General features: G+C 44.0%; 1 protein-coding gene across 2 annotated transcripts; it reads right to left on the bottom strand.

Annotated features, from left to right (window-relative positions):
• Positions 1–57: 57 nt before the first annotated feature.
• Positions 58–4,628, bottom strand: gper1 (G protein-coupled estrogen receptor 1). Of its 2 annotated transcripts, none has more exons than XM_017707465.1 (2): positions 4,407–4,628; positions 58–2,050 (listed from the first exon to the last, which is right to left on the bottom strand). In XM_017707465.1, the coding sequence occupies exon 2, from the start codon at positions 1,617–1,619 to the stop codon at positions 522–524; it is 1,098 nt and encodes a 365-aa protein (XP_017562954.1). In that variant the 5' UTR covers positions 1,620–2,050; positions 4,407–4,628; the 3' UTR covers positions 58–521. The 2 variants fall into 2 exon arrangements, with proteins under 2 accessions (XP_017562954.1, XP_017562955.1); XM_017707466.1 differs by having other exon boundaries at positions 58–2,045.
• Between the last annotated feature and the right edge of the window lie 16,970 nt (positions 4,629–21,598).

Genomic DNA, 21,598 nt, shown 5'->3' with positions numbered 1-21,598 from the left:
ATATGGTGATGAGGATAATGCAGTTACCTGAAGACAGGATAGGAGGCCGAGGAGAAATGCATTACGTGACCTTTGATGTCTTTTTTTATTTGTTCCCTTACCATGGGCTCACTGAGCACAGTCATCCTGGAGTATAAAAGTCATCACTTTGATACATTATATGTTTTCGATATCTATAAAGTTTAGAAAAACAGGTCATTGTTTCTTTGCTATTTAATCCATTATATCAACATCTTTGCAAAGAATTACCCTGAATAATCCTTGTTTTCATTCCACTGAGTATTGATTACACTCTGCTGGATATAAACCAAACATGGTGCTTCTTCAGCTCTTGCTCTTGTAAGCTGAGTCGTGCACCCCTAAGTCAGTTGGTGGGTACATGTCTCCACTCTATCCCTGTTGCACATGCAGTTTCAGAGTGACTTCATTCTGAGAAGCTCAGGGAGTTCTGACTGAAGAACACCTCCACACAGATGAAGTTCAAGACAATTGTTTCTTCACCTCCAGGTTTCTATTCAGTCCTACACCTCGGACTCACTCCTGACAGGGATGTTGAGGTCCAGAGTGTGGTGGCAGAAGCGATAGACCACAGACCAGTTGGCCTTCTGCTTCACAAAGAGCCGCAGCTTGTCCCGGAAGGTCTCTCCCAGGAAGCTGTAGATGATGGGGTTCAAGCAGCTGTTAGAGAAGGCAGCCAAGTTGACAATATGCCCTGTCAGCGGGTAGTCATGCCAGAGGGTAGTGGCGCTGCGCTGTGAAGGGTCAGCCGTGCCCTGGAGCAGCTGGATGCTAATGAAGACGTTCTCAGGCAGCCAACAGATGAAGAACACCAGCACCACCACCACGATCATCCGCAGAGCCTTCTGCCGCCGCGGCCACAGGCCCCTGTGCTTCTGAGCCCGCATAAGGATGCGTACGATCAGGGAGTAGCACAGGCCGATGATAGAGAAGGGCACCAAGAAGCCGATGGTTACCTCCAGCCACTGGATCTCAAAGACGTTAGCGAAGCAGAAGTGTACCTCACCCGTATGTTGTGTCTGCACGATGGTGAAGGGGAGGAGGGTCGCCAGGATGGAGGCCATCCAGATGAGGCTGCAGCTGAGCTTGGCGTGTTGCATTGTGCGCAAGGGTCTGCTGCTCATTGAGTTGGCCAGAGCAACGTAGCGGTCAAAGCTCATCCACGTCAGGAAGAAGATGCTGCTGTACATGTTGACCTGCAGGAAAAGAGACATGAAGGTGCAGAGGACGGCATAGTCGTAGTACTTCTCATTCAGGTTGAAGACTTCGATGAGCGAATCGGCCACTAAAATGAGATCTGCAACTGCCAGGTTGATGAAGTAGAGGTCAGGGATGGTCATCTTCTCCCTGTGGTTCAGGTTGACCACCAGTATGAGGATGTTTCCAATGAAACCAATAGGGAAGAGTAGGATTGTATATAGGCAGGAGAGGAAAAGGCCAATGATATAAAACTCATAAGTGTCTGAATTCTCCTTCAGATCTGTTGAGTTGTAGTCAAATGACGTATTTAAGTGCTCCGTGCTGTTGCCATAAATCTGAATCAGAGCGGATGTCTGCTCTTCCATACTGACAGAGTCTCTGAACTGAATGCTCTGAATCATAAGTCATACGTTTCGCTAGCGCTGCATACCGCATTTGAGTGTGCGCCCAGCTCACAGCGTTGGGAGGACCACTCATTTAGGCCACACTTGTCATTCTTAGCAGTCAAACCTTACAATAAGGACTGCTCAGGATTTTGAAACAGTGTCCTGAGAGATTTGCTTTCCTGAGACAGGACAGCGGTGGGAAGAGAGGCCAATAAGAACCTCCATGTTGCATTGCAGTCCTCTCATCTGTGGAGGCTGCCTGGACTTGTGTGATCCATGGCACCAAAAGCAAAGTGGTCTCTCTCTAGGGGTTGTGCCTTTCCTGGTTCTTTTGCACGCTTTGTTCTTCACACGTTTTAATTCCAGCGCTGCCTTGCCTCCTCCAGTCTACGGGCATGATTATTCACCAAGCAGCAGCCGATGACGCTATTACTGTGACACCTAATCTAGTGAGAAGGAAGGAGGGGTGGGGGGTGGGGGGTGGTTGGTACGAAAGAGAGCAGAGAAAAAATAATTACAAGCGAAGAAAAATATTAGGCATCTTGCTCCTGTGCTTTGCACGGCATCAATCTCTGTTCAGCCACCTTTTTCCAACAACTTTGATGTGACCAAAATTATTGAATACTTCTACGTTATGCCTTCTTATTATAAAACACCTATTATAGTATCAATAATTCTGTGTATCCACACTGTAAGAGTAACTACACATAATTATTGTGACTGTGCGCCTTACACTTTGATGCTGACACTTTGAATCCGTTTGACTTGGTCACCTGCAGGCCACTCTGTGAAGATCTGAGTGCCTTGCACAGAATTAAAATGCAAATAAAGGACTTAAACAGATGCATTGAAGAGCTGATTTGAAGTGCAGAGAGAATCCCAGCACTGACTACAATTACTAAGCAGTTAAAAGCTTGATAGATATGAACAGCATCTCAACAGGCTTTCCGTTCTAAAGCGCATTTGATAGATAATGTATAGTACAAGTAATGTACACTCAATGTACACCATCAGTAAAGATGCTTCTTCAAAGGTTCTTTAGCAAAAGGAATGGTCCCGTTTAGAACCATGAGTCCTTTATTGAACCGTTTCATGCTTAAATGGCTCTTTGCATGGTGAAAATGGATTAAGTCTAGGATTGGGATTCAGACTGATGCTCAGTAGAAGAAGCCTTTTGGTGCGATATAGAACCATTCTCTATCAACCTAAGGAACAATTTCATCATGTAACAAACCGTTTAAGCATGAAATGGTTCTATATAGAGCTCATGGTTCCATGTAGAACGATTCCCTTTACCAAAGAGCCATTTCTTGAGAGTATAGGAAATTAATTATTTATGTTTCATAATAATAAGGCTGAAAAACATTGGAGAGCGCTTTCACTTTCTGCAAAGGAAAGAGCTGAATACGAGTCAAGGCACAACCCAATGCTAAGATCAGCCATTATTACATTACGACAGTGCTTACAACATCTTCATCATGTTTATAGATCCGGGGAGAAGGATCTCCAGCCCATTCTGTTTTCTTTGGCACTTTGACTTGAATAATAACATCAAAGATGCAAAAGTATTATTCTAATGAAAATCATAATAAGGTGTGGCAGAGGACCTTGACCTTTAACAGGCGATCAGAGCCCCTCAGTCTGCTGCTTCCCCACTGAGGAAACCTGTGAAATATTAATGCCCTTCCCATAAAACACACGCTTTGACAGCTATAACTCACCTACATGTAGGCACCAAACTCTAATCAGACCAAAGGCTGCATGTCTTCCAAAAAGACCACAAAGCCTTTTTTTAGAAAAGGCATGTTAATGAATAATGTATAAATTTAATCAGATTTACACCATGTATTGTCATCCACCTGGCGACGTTTGTAAATAATATGACCTTTCACAAAAAAGCTCTGGGCTTAGGGATCAGATTCCCAGTGAATTTGGTTGACATGAGGCAAAGAAGTGCTGCCAGCTTACCAAAATTAGACCGCTTTATTTTCAGACGTTCACAGATGGCTGGCCAGAATATCAGAGAATGACGACAAGGGAAGCTGTTTGATCTAATTGTTTGAAGTATCGCTGTAGTAAACTCTAACAAGCACAGTTTACTTTGACGTGAACGGCTCCCACACAGCTCATAAAGCAGCTGAGATATCAAATTAAGTGATTCTCCTAAAGGAGCTTCATTTAATTAGTACAGGCAAAGCACTGAGAATGTATCAGGCAGAGATTTTGTAAAAGGCATGTAGACCATCCTCCTGACTCAATGACTAAGACAGTTATTTTTAATATAAAAATTGTTTTATATATAATTTTTCTTTTCATATCAAAAGCGACGATGCCACAGCTATATTTAGGAAATGCATTGAGAATGTTCTCACTAGGGTTCCTGCACCACCTTCTCACAGGTACAAGACGCAGGGTGTGAGGACATGATAGCACAAGTTAAGATAGTTCAAAGAGTATTGGAGTATTATTTATGATAATCTCCAGACACTAACGACTATAAAAATCATATATTATCTACATATATGTATATACATCAAATTTATTCCACCCATCGTTTTCAAACTTCCTGTCAGAACAAACTGGAGTGTCTAATTCATAATTCATTTCCATACTTTCCCAGACAATAGTCTCTCTTTGAGGATAAAGTTATACTTTCCAAAGGACCTGACCATATTTGGGCTGCAGTTTGCTGCACTTTTCTTGTTTTCACTTCACCAACTCATATCCCAAACTTTCCCTGAACAGCCACACTTGAGCTATCTCTCACTACTCAGCCTCACAGCCAGAAAGAGATGCACTTACTTCGCGGACGAATGGCTGGTCATGCAGGCTTGCGGCGCTCCATTGCAGAAGTCCGAGAGGTGGCAGAGATTTGTAATCCCACATACCGAGCCAGATCCGCTTCCTGCGCCCCCTACTGTTAAGCCCCTGCCTGAGGACACGAGGAGAACAAGCCGACGCTTCAGAGAGGATCAGAGCAGCCTTCTACCATCCCCACTCCCTCCTGATGCTCGTTTCAATTGTCAAGCTCACTCTCTCTCCTTCTGCTCCACCACCTCCTCTGATTTCTCCTCCTTCCTCAGCTCTGACTTTGGCTCCCCCCCTGCAACCCCCCTCCAACTCCCCCCCGACCTGTGTGCCCTCACCAGCATCAGGCTCAAGAAGAACCCACTGACCCGAGTGACTTTGAAACAGGTGACTGCAGACACACCTCCTGATTTTCATGGTGCTCTCAGGTGTGTCATGCTCCTGAGCTTCCCTAAGGCATGCTTTCAGGGAACGACCCGTCCATTTACTCTTAAAAGTCAAGTCTGGTGACCGTCTCGAGTGTTTTCTGAGAAACCACAGATCAGGAGCTTGACGTCCACATTCCTACGATCATTGTAGTGTTAAGATTACCTTACTTATTTTTGCCAGATAGTTTCTTGACATTGTCAGAATTTGTAGATAAGTTAAAGGACCAGCAGACTCAAACAGACACGCTGACCAAATGTAAAATTTAAACATCTGCTGTAAATATCTGCTGTAAACATGCCTGCTTGCGCTGCAGTGGTCCCTAGAGTGAGATTTCCCAGGTTAAGAATTAGGAAACCCACTTTTGATGATATCTTGAAGGTGGGATGAACTTCCAAAAAGAGATTGAATTTGGAGAGGCTGCCTTTTTGAAATGGCTTGTTTTTTAGCTAGCAGGTGAGCAAAGGAACCCAGATAGCTAATGCTACTGCTAAGAAGCCAAGTAAATATTCATAGTAAATATTGATAATGGTCATATAATTGAGGTAACTGCCGTCAAATCATCATTACAAATGAGAGAACGTATTAGTCACATGCCAGAATTGAAGGTAACAGCTATAGTTAGCAAGGTAGCTAGCTTATTGAGCTGTCTAGATACCTCAGTTTGGCTTCTCTCTGGCTGAAAGGGTAAAGAACATTGGCTTTTTAAAGAACCTTTGTCTTCGGCATCCGTTTTGTGCTGAGCCCATATTGTTCAATGACTGATTAGTGCTAGTTTGGTTGTGTTTATTAGCCTGTGGCTTATAAGTGGTTAGGCTAGCAGGCTAGTAGTTAAGCTAGGCCCCTCAGGGACCCCCAATGTTTGCGTGATGCCCTTGCATTATGCGAGCTGGGCACTGCAGTGAGAGAACGCAGATGAGAAAAAAAACACGGAAAAGATATAAAACTGTGACGTCTGGCGAAGCGGTGAGGCTGAGGGAGACAACACCAAGCTGCAGAACAAAGCACAACAAAAACAATGCATTAAACTGCAGTTTAAAATGTGCCTGAAGAGATAATCAAGTATCATCTGACACATTTGGCAAACCAGACTCTGGATCATAACTCCTTAAACTGTGCTCACTCAAATGAGCATTAACAACAATGAAGACTGAGTGAGTCAAAAACAATAGTGTACAGTCTTTAGACACCGCACATGTGGCTTGGAAGTCTGTGGAATTTCATGGGATAAATGGGTGGAAAAAATCTTGGGGGCTACACTTTTAAAAAGTATGGTTCTTCAAAGGTTCTTTAGCAAAGGGAAAGGCTCTATTTAGAACCATGAGTTCCTTATAGAACCATTTCACGCACAGAACTATTAGATGCACTCCGTTACATTCAAATGGGCGAATATGGGAGAATGTGTTTGTTATGGTTCTATATAGAACCTTTTAAAAAGGGTTCTATATAGCACCAAGAAGAGTTCTTCTACACTTTTAAAAAAAGATGTTCCACAGTAAAGGTAAAGGTTCTATTTAGACCTATAAGTTCCATATAGAACCATTAAAACCACTCCATTACAGTCAAATGGTTACATGGGTGAATGTCCTGTAAATGGTCATATATAGAACCTTTCCGAAAAAATGGTTCTATTTAGAACCGTATACAACCCATTCAGCATAAATATAAATAACACGAAGAACCATTTGAACATGTGATGTTTCTGTACAGATCTTATGGTTCTAAATAGAACCCTTGAAGAACCACCTTTTTTAAGAGGGTGTCTACGCAAAGAAATAATAATAACCTACAAATTTCAGCTTTGATGCTTCTCATCTCAGACGCGATGCACGTCAAGTACTTTTCTCATATTTTAAAGAACTTCACTATAAATAGCTTTAGCAAATATTTGGGGAATTAGTGCTTTTGAACAGCGAGCGCAGGAGGATGGGGGCTACCATATGAGTCTAGAATAAACGTCACTGAGGACTTTTACAAGACCATTTTGCAGACAGTTATACAGCCTACAAAAAGGAGCCCAGGACCGTGACTGAGTTAAATAAACAAATCCACATTTGTGGCGTAATATTCAACCTCACGAGCGGCTCTAACAGACCAACCGTCTACTTGTGAAGTAACAGGAGAGCGTATAGATAATCAAATGGATGTAACACAATTTCAAGTAATATAAATCTCTTAATATTCCGTGAAGTGGATGGGCAGTAATATGATACCCTGGGGAAGTAATTGCAACTTGATGGACAACAAAGTTCCTTTTTTTCCTCCCAGACATCGAGATTACAAGTCAAATGCTATTACACATGTAATTCGGTTTTCAGGACAGAGATGGCTTCTGTTCACCTCACCGCACCTCACTGCACCGAGCCTCTCAAGAAAAAGCTTCAGGGCCTTTTTCATGCACCTCTAACCACATTTCCAGAATGTTCTACGCCGAATAGGCCGCTCAGGATTTCAGTGCGTCTGCACTGTGTCCTTTTAGCCACGGGGGAGTGAGTGCATAACATAGATATCGAGATATTGATTACATTAAAAAATGCCAAGTACAAGGAGCAGAGTGCGAGCATCATTTTGCATGAAAAAAACAGTGAGATCCATGCCTCCCCTTATATAACAATGATTTAACAGACCTTAAAACATGTGTTTCCTTTCTCCTCTTTGCCTCCTCATGTGTTAGTTCTGGACTTTCCTGTGCAGCAGATGAGGTAAAGCTCGGCAGTGACAGAGCGCAGAGGCTCTGGTGTTTACAGACGGCCATCTGCTGGCTGCTACTTCCCTCAGTCTCGCCGATTCCCCCTCTCCCCCTTTCTACATCTCTCAGACCTTGCGACCCTGTGCATTCGCAAGGGGTGTCCGTGTCTCTACTTCAGGGAAGAGCCAATAATGCAGTTTTATTTGTGCAATTTTTTACACGATGATGTTCTTTATGCCCTTCGTTGAGAACAGAACACATTAACCATGTTTGTCCTACTGTGGGGGAACATACTTATCCACGTTTGTCCTGAAGGGAATACTAGTAACACTTATATTGAATTTCATACCTACAATGCTTTCACATCTAACAGCCTGCAGTAGATCTTTTTTCCTGACAGTTTTCAGAGAGACTCTTAAATGGCCAGTTTTTCTTGTATTAAACTATTTCCCCTGAGGCCCACTTGACATTTGTGTGGTTTTATGGCTGTTTTCCAAATTGTCTTCATGCCAGTTGAACAGGATGTTTTTGATACTGCACCTTTACGTCTCAAAAGTAGCCTTGATGGTCCTCTGTCATCATTTTTTTTAGAATTGTTTAGTACTGTGGAAATTTGCTTCACCATATTGTTGCTGTCCAAAAAAATGTATCTCCATTTTTCCTGATTTTTATTTTTCTACGTCATGTGAACGCAGCAGCTGTTTTACCTTGTGTGAAACTTTCATGATGAATGGAAATGTTCATGATGACGAGTCGCTCCAAAACAGCTTGGAATAAAGTCTTGTTGCGTTAACTTATATTTAAACTGAAGGCTGAGTGTGTGTACATGCACTTAATAGTCCGTTCTTAATTGGATTTCTGCAGTCATCTGATTATTCATATGGTCGTGTAAATTCTGATTTCATAGATCGAAGTAAGGTGTGAAAAGCTCCCGATAAAGGGAGCCGGATTTTAGCTCAGTAATCGCGTTTTTAAGCACAGGTGTATCCTGAATCTGATTTCAGTTCAGGCAACGAAACACTTTTGGAGCAACGGTAAAACCATTCTTCATCTCCTTGACGTTATACATGCATATTTTCAGGTAGAGTGACTCAATGTTTTAAAAAGAGCTTTGAGATTTACGTCATATCTTTCTGTGAGTTTAGTGGCTGGTTGCAAAGCAGAAATCTGATTACTGTCTGAGTCCTGTAGACCCACAGCATTCACACTGTCTGATTACCCAAGTATATGTAAACAAATTGATCAGATTACTTGCAAAATAGATTTTCTCCAGTTATAGGATTTTTAAACGCACTCAAGGTTTTTGCCTTCTACTGTAAAGCTGCCAGTTTGAACATACACTATATTTCCAAGAGTATTCGCTCGTCTGCCTTCACGTGCATATGAACTTCAGTGACATCCCATTCTTAATCCATAGTGTTTAATATGATGTTGGCCCACCCTTTGCAGCTATAACAGCTTCAACTCTTCTGGGAAGGCTTTCCACAAGGGTTAGGAGTGTGTTTATGGGAATTTTTGACCATTCTTCCAGAAGCGCATTTGTGAGGTAAGACACTGATGTTGGACGAGAAGGCCTGGCTCACAGTCTCCAATCTAATTAATCCCAAAGGTGTTCTATGGGGTTGAGGTCAGGACTCTGTCCAGGCCAGTCGAGTTCTTCCACACCAAACTCTCTCATCTGTGTCTTTATGGACCTGCTTTGTGCACTGGTGGGCAGTCATGTTGGAACACGAAGGGGCCGTCCCCAAACTGTTCCCACAAAGTTGACAGTATGAAATTACCCAAAATCTCTTGGTGCTGAAGCTTTAAGAGTTCCTTTCACTGGAACTAAGGGGCTGAGCCCAACTCCTGAAAAGCAACCCCACACCATGATCCGCCCTCCACCAAACTTTACACTCGGCACAATGCAGTCAGACAAGTACCGTCTCCTGGTAACCGCCAAACCCAGACATGTTCATCAGATCGCCAGATGGAGAAGCGTGATTGGTCACTCCAGAGAACACGTCTCCACTGCTCTAGAGTCCAGTGGCGGCGCTTTACACCACTGCATTCCCCACTTTGTCATTTTACATGGCCTACAACTTTGTGGCTGAGCTGCTGGTAAATGTAGATTCATTTTGGTTGACGTCTACAAGACCTTCCAAGACTAGAAACATTGTTAATGTTAAGAAAACATTTAAGAAGAGGTGATACAGTCGTGCTTGGGCCCTTTAAGACCTAGGATGTCCAAAAACGTCGACCCTGTCCTTCTTGATATTTTGAGAAATGTTCTCATTATTTTGAGATTATTTCTTATTAGTTCACCCCAAAATCATAAAGCGTCTCAAAATAATTAGACGACATCTCTAAATAATAATACTATGACAAATTAATGATCTATCATCTCATATTAATCAGACAGAATCACAAAATGATGTGTCTCAAAATAATGGCACAGCAACTCATTTAATAATAAATAATAATAATGAGGTGCTGGATTTTTGTGTTAATTGTCAGGAATGGGCTTCCCTACTACTCCACCCATCTCTGGTAATGAAGTACAGTTACTCTAGTATTGTGACAAGTGGCCCCTCCCAGTCCTGTCCATGTGTTCATGTTGTGTTTGGATCTTCCATGTGCATTTGTTTTGGTTTAGACCAGCCCCTCGTTTCATGCCTCTGCCCATGATTGTTTTCACCTGTTTCCTGCCAGTCCCTCGGTTACTCTTTGTTATTTAAGCCCTGTGTTTGCCCTCAGTTGCCTCAGATCGCCAGATGGAGAAGCGTGATTGGTCACTCCAGAGAACACGTCTCCACTGCTCTAGAGTCCAGTGGCGGCGCTTTACACCACTGCATTCCCCACTTTGTCATTTTACATGGCCTACAACTTTGTGGCTGAGCTGCTGTCGTTCCCAGTCACTTCCACTTTGTTATAATCCCACTGACAGTTGACTGTGGAATATTTAGTAGTGAGGAAATTTCACGACTGGACTTGTTGCACAGGTGGCGTCCGATCACGGCACCACGCTGGAATTCACTGAGCTCCTGAGAGCGACCCATTCTTTCACTAATGTCTGTAGAAGCAGTCTGCAGGCCTAGGGGCTCGGCTTTATACACCTGTGGCCATGGAAGTGATTGGAACACCTGAATTAATTGATTTGGATGGGTGATACTTTTCAAAAGCACATAATTTTGACCATATTATAACATAAATCAACACCTTTGTGCCAAATGTACAACAGCAAACTAGAAAATGTAAACACCATTCCGCTTAAACAAATGTTGGGAGCACACAGGTAATGTTCAAACCAGAGGTCTCCAATACTTCTCCTGTAAAGCCACCATCCAACATACTTGACATTAACATTCAGCAAGATATTGCTTTAGAGAAGTTCAGTATGGAGTTGAATGAATCTGACATTTTCTTGGTAACAAAACATATGTGAGGTTCAATGAAAATGACATTAAAAATTCTAAAATGCCTTCCAGCCAGATGGGCTCCAGCACCCCCTGTGACCATGAAGGATAAGCAGCTTAGATAATTGTGTGTGTGTGTGTGTGTGTGTGTGTGTGTGTGTGTGTGTGTGTGTGTGTGTGTGTGTGTGTGTGTGTGTGTGTGTGTGTTGAGGGAAAATTGAGCTTTCCACTCTGATGTTACTTTTTTAGTTTGCTGGGTTGCTCATTTATCCCACAAGATGTCTAGTGTAGTTGTAGCCCCTCGTTTCATGCCTCTGCCCATGATTGTTTTCACCTGTTTCCTGCCAGTCCCTCGGTTACTCTTTGTTATTTAAGCCCTGTGTTTGCCCTCAGTCTTCGCTGGTCTTTGCTTGACTCTTTGTTTGTTATTTGCTGTGTTGTATGTTCTGCTTCTTGGATTCTGGTGTCTGTTATGTCTGCCCCCCAATCTCTGTTATTGGTTACTTGAACCTGGACTATTACGACGATGACCCTGGATTTGCCCTTAATAAATCTCGCTTATCTCCGCATATGCGTCTGCCTCCTCGCTCCCCGTTACAAGTATTGCCCACCTCTGCAAAACCCTAATAGTCTAGAACGTCTCAGTACTACGACCTAGTGCAGTCAGTCCTTTAGTACGGCGGCTGAGAAACCCAACAAACTGCAAATAAAAAAATGAGCTGCAAACACAGAAAACACTTTCACCAACATGACAGTGCAGGAGCTGGATTTTACAGGCATGCTGCAAATTTGAGACACTCTGCAAACTCACAACACTTTCATGGAAACGATGACACCTGTGCTACATTTCACAAATGTGCTGCGAATACAGAAAACACACGCGGCTTCTGAACTGCTGATGAGCCAGTCACCACAGAACAGAGATGTTTCCAGATGTTTCCGGTAAAAGTAAGTTAAGTGTTATTGAGCAGAGTATATTATTATGTATCGTTAAGGGAATTAACTGTGGAGCGTAACTGTAAAAGTTAAACTACACTAGATAACGACCACAACGCAGCTGTGACACATCAGATAACAAACCAGCCGGCCAGGTTAACCATGAACTTGGTGTGGGTGTCTGAGTGTCTGTGGTCTTATCTACTTCTGTCAGTGATTTCCCACCAGAGATATTCCATCCTTACAGTCTTCCAGATACATTTCCAAGCTTGTTTGCTACATGCAGTGTGCTGATTTACAAACGAGCATCAAGGGCCTTTACAAAACGTAACTTGAAGGACTGAAGATACTTCATTTTTGTGCTCTAAATACATATGCCCAATAACTGTGTTCCACTACGCCCCAACCCTGCACACTGATGAAAATCTTGATCCCTCTCTGCACCGTAACATCAGTCAATGCATCCATGCATCTCCAAAAGATTCATTTTGCACTAAAATTCTAAACAGAACATTTTCCAAATAGAATATATCACATAAACGCAGCAAAAACATGTGTGGAGACAAAAAGCAAGCATGAATAAAAGAAAGCCTCACCTCCTGCCTTTTCACTGCGCTTATACTTGACTTGCGAGTGTATAAAAGTGATCCTGATAATGTAGAGAGGTGTGTTTAGTGCTGCGCAGAACAGTGTGTAGTGTTTTGCTAAAAGTGTCAGGCTGAGAATTATTACTGTCACAGTGCAGATGTGGCCAGAGGTTCTGCTCCTTCAGTGCCAGGTTTCTCTGACTGCGCGTTATGTCTAGATTTAGCGTGTGAGTAAGCACTAAAAACCTGCATTTGCAGTGCCTTTGTAAAATGTAACTCTGATGCAGTCATCCTGACGAAAGTGTTTTCTATGAAGCCCTGCCGGCGACATCCTGTATACATAACAATAATGCGTGGCCATGACTTAGTAAGGCATGGGAACAAGATAATTAAGTCATTCCCACGCCTTACTAAGCATAATTACATGCATTATTTTTGTTTATGTGGCAGGTCACCAGCAGGGCTCCACAGTTTTCTATATTTGCAGTGCGCAAGGAAAGAAAGCGCTGTTTGCTGGTCACATCCAGTATAAATAAAATAATGCGTGGCCACAAGTTAGTAAGGCATGGGAATGAGATAAATAAGTCATGGCCATGAGATCATGCCTTATTAAGCAGCGGTCAAGGCTTAATTATCTCACTCTTAAGTCAAGGCTAAGCATTGGGATCTAAGTCATGGCCATCTCATTCCCATGCTTTACTAATTCGTGGCCATGCATTATTTTCATTTGTCAGGAATTTCATCAGCAGGGCTCCTGTAGGTTTAGAAGTTTGCATCGTGTTCGTAATGGTATTGTGGTTGGGTAGTGTAGTGGGTGTGGTTGGTTAGTGTAGTGGGTGTGGTTGGTTAGTGTAGTGGGTGTGGTCGGATAGTATAGTGGGTGTGGTTGGATAGTGTAGTGGGTGTGGTTGGATAGTGTAGCGGGTGTGGTTGGTTAATGTAGTGGGTGTGGTTGGATAGTGTAGTGGGTGTGGTTGGTTAGTGTGGTGGGTGTGGTTGGATAGTGTAGTGGGTGTGGTTGGATAGTGTCATGGGTGTGGTTGGATAGTGTAGTGGGTGTGGTTGGATAGTGTAGTGGGTGTGGTGGGTGTGGTTGGATAGTGTAGTGGGTGTGGTTGGATAGTGTAGTGGGTGTGGTGGGTGTGGTTGAATAGTGTAGTGGGTGTGGTTGGTTAGTGTGGTGGGTGTGGTTGGATAGTGTAGTGGGTGTGGTTGGATAGTGTAGTGGGTGTGGTGGGTGTGGTTGGATAGTGTAGTGGGTGTGGTTGGATAGTGTCATGGGTGTGGTTGGATAGTGTAGTGGGTGTGGTTGGATAGTGTAGTGGGTGTGGTGGGTGTGGTTGGATAGTGTAGTGGGTGTGGTTGGATAGTGTCATGGGTGTGGTTGGATAGTGTAGTGGGTGTGGTTGGTTTGTGTGGTTGGATAGTGTAGTGGGTGTGGTGGGTGTGGTTGGATAGTGTAGTGGGTGTGGTTGGATAGTGTAGTGGGTGTAGTGGGTGTGGTTGGATAGTGTAGTGGGTGTGGTTGGATAGTGTAGTGGGTGTGGTCGGTGTGGTTGGATAGTGTAGTGGGTGTGGTTGGATAGTGTAGTGGGTGTGGTGGGTGTGGTTGGTTAGTGTGGTGGGTGTGGTTGGATAGTGTAGTGGGTGTGGTTGGATAGTGTAGTGGGTGTGGTGGGTGTGGTTGGTTAGTGTGGTGGGTGTGGTTGGATAGTGTAGTGGGTGTGGTGGGTGTGATTGGTTAGTGTGGTGGGTGTGGTTGGATAGTGTAGTGGGTGTGGTTGGATAGTGTAGTGGGTAACACCTCTGCTGTAGGCTGGGGCTCAGTGCCCCGCCTGGGTGAGCACCCTACACTATACCAATGAGAGTCCTTGGGCAAGACGCCTAACGCCGCCTCCGCCTCCCTGTGTGAAATGATAAGTCGCTCTGGATCAGAGCCTAAATGCCGTATTGTGAATAGGGGTCTTGTCGACCACCGCACATCAAGCAGCGTCTCTCTCCGCTCTAATTCCCACACGGCTCTAAGTCTCTCTGCGGGGCCTCTGGTCTGATCTAAGGGGATCTGATTAATGGTTTCGCTCACACCGACGCGCACGCGCGAGTCAAGCCACGGGCACGAGGCTCCACAGCTAATGGCGTGTTGCCAGGCAGCCGCTCGCGGCCCGGTTCCTAATGGCACGCGCGGAGTTCTTAGAACCGCTCCGGACTCGGCGTCGAGCCGGAACACAGCGAGCGGCGGGCTTGATGCGTTTCGCCTCGCCTGGTCTTCCACACCAGAGCAGGCCGGGCGGAGGGACATTAGGACGGCTCAGGGTCCGCCAGGCCGCCCCGCGCTGTTAGTCAGTTATCAGCGGACTGGGCGCAGTTCAGGAGGGGTGGCGTGCGGTTCTCTCAGCCGGCCAGCGGGCCGCGTAATGACGGTCTCCATGGCAACGCCGCGGTCGCGCGCTCGTATGTAAATTGGGCAAACGCGCCCTCGAATATCAGTCTGTCGCCGCAAACGAGGACCTGAGTGGGACTAAAACGCTGTGTAGCCCCCCTGTGGCTCCGGCGTTTCCCCCCCAGCGCGTGATTGTTCTCCTCTTAATGTCTCCGACAGGAATGGATCGCAGCGCGAGCGTCACGTGTCCCTTTCATACATGTAGGTTCACGTGTTGCTTGGTGAAATGTAATGGAGCTCTGTATAGAACCGTTTAATGCTCAAAGGGTTCTTTGCAGGGTGAAATGGCTCTTCAGGCTGATGCAGAATGTGTTGCATGTGGTTCTGTGTAGCACCTTTTTGAAAATGGTTCTAGATAGCATCAGAAAGGGTTCTTTTATTGTGTCAAAGTCAAGCTTGTAACAGTAGAAGAATATATATACATATATATACTATACAGAACCTTTTTGAAGCCATTTACAGCACCATTCTCCATCAGGCTAAAGAACCCTTCCATGTTACAAGGAACCCTTTAATCATGCAAAGGGTTCTTTGAGGGTTCATGGTTCTAAATAAACCATTTCTTTAGTAAAGAGCCCTTGAAGAACTGTCATTTTTAAAAGTGTAAGAATAGAAGACCGCATTTTGGTGCTAGGACCATTTTCAACAAGGTTCTATGTACTAAATGTCCCGCGAAGAGCTGTCTTTATAGGGGGGAAGGACACCTTTGAAAACTCGTGGACATACGGCCTAAGTAATTCTTAACACCCTAAATGATGCAAATCTTAATTCTTCTGTTTTGTGTTTCATTTTTCTACAAATAGCTCTGGCAAACATCTGGAATGAATTACAGTACAGGGGGAAGGAGACCACCAAATAAAACCCAAATAAACCCTAAAATATCCACTCTGCTGAGAGACAAATGGCTTTTTCAGGCATTAGCACTTCATTTACTCAGTTGCACAAATTTGGAGGAATTTCAGAAAGGGCGCAGAACATCGAGAGGTCCAGCGAACGGCCGGTGGCACAGGGATGTAATAATTCCATCCTCTTGATGCTGCTTGACTGTAAAAATCTGACTCCTCATCGCCATTAATATCAATATGACAGCAAGTGGTGAGTTTGGACTGAAAGCTCTGCTGAGACTGCGCAGCCAGAGCAGTGTGACAGGAGCCAGAGTGGAGGAAACAAGCTCTACAGAAAACAGACAACACAGGAAGCATCACTGACACAAAGATTAAAGGTACGATGTCAGCATGCCCTCAGTGTCCCTCTACAACCAATATGGGATCAAGGCTCTGTCAATTAAGGCGGCCCTCTTAGAGCCTGGTTGACATTGACTGGATCCAGAACGCATGTTTTACAGAAATGTGAGCGCGGCGCTCTCTCGCGTGTCTCCTTTTTTTCTTTGCAGAAGCTTCATCTCGCAGGCTCTAGCACTGAGCAGGCTTCCAGTCAGGGGTTAGTTGGATTATCCACTGGCGATGGCCTGCTGTGAGAAGAAGGCCAGAAAATGTCAGGATGGAGATACACAGGGATCAGAATGTTCCAAAGCAGTTTTCCCTTTTGCAGTATGACCTTATGCCTCGGCCTCTTGGATCGTGCCTCTGTGACCACCAGGTGGAGCCCAAGTGTTAGTAATGGGTAAACACGTCTCTGAAAACCTGTCAAACCTGAGCAGGAGCCTTTCTGCGCTTCTGGATTTTGGTCCTGGAATTTAGTCATTTGTGATATTCCACCGGCTACTTCAACAGCAGCTCTCCAGGCCAAGCAAGGTAAAATGCCAATATTCAGTAAACAACACGAGAGCAACCCACAAAGGAAGGCCTGTCAGAGATGTCAGCTCGCTCGAGGTCACAGGTCAGTGACTTTGTAGAGTTTGTGATGACACTTCCCTGCACCTGTGAGAGCCCGGCTGATGGAGGGTGGGGGGTATGCGTGTGCGCTGGTGTGTGCCTGTGCGTGTCGGGGGAGGGTGCTATTGCCGCAGCTGTCTTTTCCATAGAAACAAGCTGCCAGACGCCCCGCCGGCTTCCTCAATCACAGCTTTCACAGTGACATAAGCAGTGGAGCCAAAGAAAACAGTTAGCAGTCACTCTGACACTTTGTTCTTGAAAGAGTTGCAGCTAATGAAGATGGATATCTGTGTGCGGTTATTACTATTCTTGTGGTAAGTGAAATAAAAGCCCGTCAGCACTGTTTAATCACCACACTGCCATTCAAAAGAAAGGCCTTCCTCTCATCATTGATATATTGGCGTGCTAATGTGATTTGTCTGTTCCTAATAACCGGATGTACTCTACTGAAGGCCTGAAGATGGTGCATGGTAGCGTTCATCAGCCATTCTCCACATTGTTATATATATGTTATGTTATGTTATATTGTTATATATGTTATGTGCTAAAGGGTTCTCAGGGTCTCCCAACCAGTTCTCATGTTTGTTCAGGGCCAGTGCTAGGCAAGAATGCCAGGGGCTCCCACTGAATGTACTTTAGCCCCCTCTTCCCAAATAAACGTACATCACTAGTTCAAATCATCTACAGTCTCTTCTCATTCATTCTTCGTTGTTCAACTGTGCCATCATCTCCAAATTCAACATATTCTGTAATAGCAGGGCACCGCCTTGGGAGGCGCTGCTGCTGCTACTCTAATGTGGCCCCGCCTCTGCTGTGCTACCGGAGATTTACTAACGGTGACAGCCTTTGGTTAGGCTGTGGGGAGTGAGGACACAGGAAGCAGGATTTTGGAGATGCAGAGCTCCTTTTATTGTGCATGCAAACGAAATGAATAGCTATTTCAGCTTAGGAACAAAAGAAGGATTTCTTCAGCCTTCGCTTTCCCGTTTTCTTCCAAAGTGAACTCTGCGTCTCCCTATGGTCTCTCTGACTGCCCACTGGGGAAAAAACGTGACACTAGGCTGGCCCAAGCAACACACAGGATCACCTTTAGATAGTCAGCCCGTTGGTTCAGCTAAACGGGCTCTCCGTCCTGCATGTGACGCTAGACCACGCCTCCTCCTCCACACTAACGTAAAAAGTGGAACCTCCAACTTGGCCAATTATATCAGACCTCATAAGTTGTAAGCCAATCATATCAGACCTGGGGTTTTCTGGTTTTGAGGGTCTATGGTTTTACTTGCTCTGCGAAGTAAGGTCTGATGTTTAATATACAGAGTGTAACAGTAAGTAGTTACAGAGTGAAGATACCCACTTACGATATGGATTTGTGGCAAATTATGCTCAGCGTAGTTGGCTGTCGGGTTTTTACCCTGTTGTTTGTTAACTTGCTAACTTTGGGTTTATGTGAGGAAAAGAGAAGAGGTTAGGCTAACACTAAGATTAGCTAGCTAGCTGACAAGACAACCAGTATAGGAATCTGATACTTCATACTAGAAATAGCTGGTGTAGTGTAGTGATTAACACCTCTGCCTTCTACGCTGTAGACTGGGGTTCAATCCCCCACCTGGGTAAACACCCTACACTATACCAATAAGAGTCCTTGGGCAAGACTCCTAACACCACCATCGCCTACTTGTGTAAAAAATAATCAAATTGTAAGTCGCTCTGGATAAGAGCGTCAGCCAAATGCCGTAAATTTATATTCTTAGTTTTTTATATTTCACTTCAGCGTTTGGAAACAGTGATGCCAGTGTTTGCCATATGTTGTTGTTTACAGTAGGTTGTCAGTGAAAAGGTCAAATGGTGTTGATCATAACGCAATTTCACAACCCTCAAATCTTTAACCTGTATATTGAATCTGAAATTAAGGGATGGCAGCCCAGTCAAAGACTAGATGAAAAGATACCAGTTAAAATAAATCGATTGATCTCATTATTTCCTTGAGTTGTTGTAAATCTGAGTTTTACAAAATAATGTATTACGAAACCCAGTAAGAGACGGAGAGAAAGAAGCTGAAGGAGACTGACAGGACTGAAGGAGCTGTAATGAATTTAATTGAGCTTAAATGAGAAATTATTTGTCACTAGCTTGTTGACATTGAACATGCCTACAGAGCAAATTCACACTCTGGTTGCACCTATAGAGACTGGACTGATCTGTAACCTGTGGATTTGAATAATATAGTTAGGACCTTGCAGCTTGTCTAAGAGAGAGGAGATAACATCGCTCAACTTCAGTTATTTTGCGTAATCTGTGTCTAACTGGATGGATATAGCATTGAAGTCATACTAGCATACACAAAGCATACATACACTATGTTTCCAAGAGTATTCGCTCGTCTGCCTTCTCACGCATATGAACTTGAGTGAGATCCCATTCTTAATCCATAGGGTTTAATATGATGTCGGCCCACCCTTTGCAGCTATAACAGGTTCAACTCTTCTGGGAAGGCTTTCCACAAGGGTTAGGAGTGTGTTTATGGGAATTTTTGACCGTTCTTCCAGAAGCGCATTTGTGAGGTAAGACACTGATGTTGGACGAGAAAGCCTGGCTCACAGCCTCCGCTCTAATTCATCCCAAAGGTGTTCTATCAGGTTGAGGTCAGGCCAGTCGAGTTCTTCCACACCAAACTGGCTCATCCACGTCTTTATGGACCTGCTTTGTGCACTAGTGCGCAGTCATATTGGAACAGGAAGGGGCCATTCCCACTGTTCCCACAAATTTGGATGAAATTGTTCAAAATCTTTTGGCGCTGAAGCTTTAAGAGTTCCTTTCAATGGAATGAAGGGGCCGAGCCCATCTCCTGAAAAACAACCAAGAGTCTAGTGGCGGCGCTTTATTCCACTGCATTTGATGCTTTGCATTGCGCTTGGTGATGTAAGGCTTGGATGCAGCTGCTCAGCCATGGAAACCCATTCCATGCAGCTCTCTACGCTGTTCTTGAGCTGATCTGAAGGCCACGTGAAGTTTGGAGGTCTGTAGCCACTGACTGCAGAAAGTTGGTGACCTCTACGTAGAAGTCTATGCCCCTCAGCATCCGCTGACCCCGCTCTGTCATTTTACGTGGCCGACCACTTCGTGGCTGAATTGCTGTCGTTCCCAATCACTTCCACTTTGTTATAATCCCACTGACAGTCGACTGTGGAATATTTAGTAGTGAGGAAAGTTCACGACTGGACAGGTGGCGTCCGATCACGGCACCACGCTGGAATTCACTGAGCTCCTGAGAGCGACCCATTCTTTCACTAATGTCTGTAGAAGCAGTCTGCAAGCCTAGGGGCTCGGCTTTACACACCTGTTGCCATGGAAGTGAGTGGAACACCTGAATTCAAGGGTTTGGATGGATGAGTGAGTGAATACTTTTGGAAATATACCAAACATACACAGAGAGACAGATCTACTGTGTGCTGATTTGACCAAATAGCCATTATTTGATACATTAAAATGCATAAAATGATGGCCCTGTAGAATGCAAATTACCTGGTTCAGGCATGTTAGAGCATATTAGCCACATCACACATTTGGGGCTAATCGCATGGCTGACTGAGCATGAAAAGTCAAGATGCAGCTACGCCAAGTGTAAACATTTTAGCACCTCGGATTGTAATAACAGCTGTTTACTGTATTGCTGTAATAGCAGTAGTACATGTGCATATATAATAGCGCAGTTATAAAAACTTAGTGTCTTAAGCTGCTGATCATGTATTAAAATCGCATTCGGTTTGAACATCATTTTATTGCTGTTTATAATATGCTTTCTATTACATTATAAATTGAGCAAATAATGTCACCACATAAAGTAGTAACACACTAAATCAGCTGTCATAATTATCCAATTGTGTTTTAGGTCCTGTTTTATTTACCATTTTAAGATGTAATGAATTGAAAGCATAATAGAATAAAGCACTTGTTCAGTTCACTAATCTGAGTATATTTCAAGTCATTTTAAGCCTTAGTTCTAGGTTGTTTGAACGATTTGTAACCTGTTAATTTCATATTATAAGAGTTTATTACATTATGAGCATTTATAACATTTGTCTTATTACATTGTAGATATTATATCATGTATAGTCATTACAGTATAATTTGCTTCACCAAGCCACATGTGTTCTAAATGGAGCTATAGTGTAAGTTCAAATTATTAACAGACAACAAAATAAGAAAAGCTGCATCCAACAGCTCCAGCCGTTTCAGGAAAAGCCTTTCTTGTCCAGAGGCACGTCTAGTTAAACAGCCAGGTGAAACTTGCGGATCAGTCCTGGACGTTATGTGGATATGAGGCACATGAAGTAGCAAGTGTAAACAGGTTATTAGAAATGGGTCAGAACAAAAACGTAAACAAGCTTGGTGTCCATCGGGCCTCGATTGAGAACCTCTCTCTTAGACCATGTGTTCCCAGAAATGCAGCAGATTTTAGATCCGGGCGGAACATGTTTTCAGCACTGTGGGCAGACGAGTGAATGAAAAAACTCGAAACAGTCAGATCAGGCCTGCTCATCAGTGCATTAGTGGTCTGCAGAAACAATCAGACATAAATGGCAGGTCAAAGACATCAGTGTAAGTCAGGGGTCTCAAAGTACCGGCTCCAGCTTCACACAGCCCATCGCATTTTACAATAATCTTTATATCCAACCCATCAATCATTTCTTTTCCATTTTTCTGCAGCGATTCACATCTGATGGATAGACTTACTTCACCCACCTGACAGTGCGGATGGTTATCCAACATGAACTCTATAAAATCAGCTCAGGCTCATGTTTACCATTTGTTAAAAGCAGAAATAGAGCACCGCATACAAGAGAAACCATTTAGCTATAACTGTTATTCTGATTTCAA

This window comes from Pygocentrus nattereri, chromosome 27, assembly GCF_015220715.1.
Source record: "Pygocentrus nattereri isolate fPygNat1 chromosome 27, fPygNat1.pri, whole genome shotgun sequence".
In the NCBI taxonomy this organism is placed as follows: domain Eukaryota; kingdom Metazoa; phylum Chordata; class Actinopteri; order Characiformes; family Serrasalmidae; genus Pygocentrus; species Pygocentrus nattereri.
Note: the sequence above shows the minus strand (reverse complement) of the source record. Positions and strands in the feature narration are given on the sequence as shown.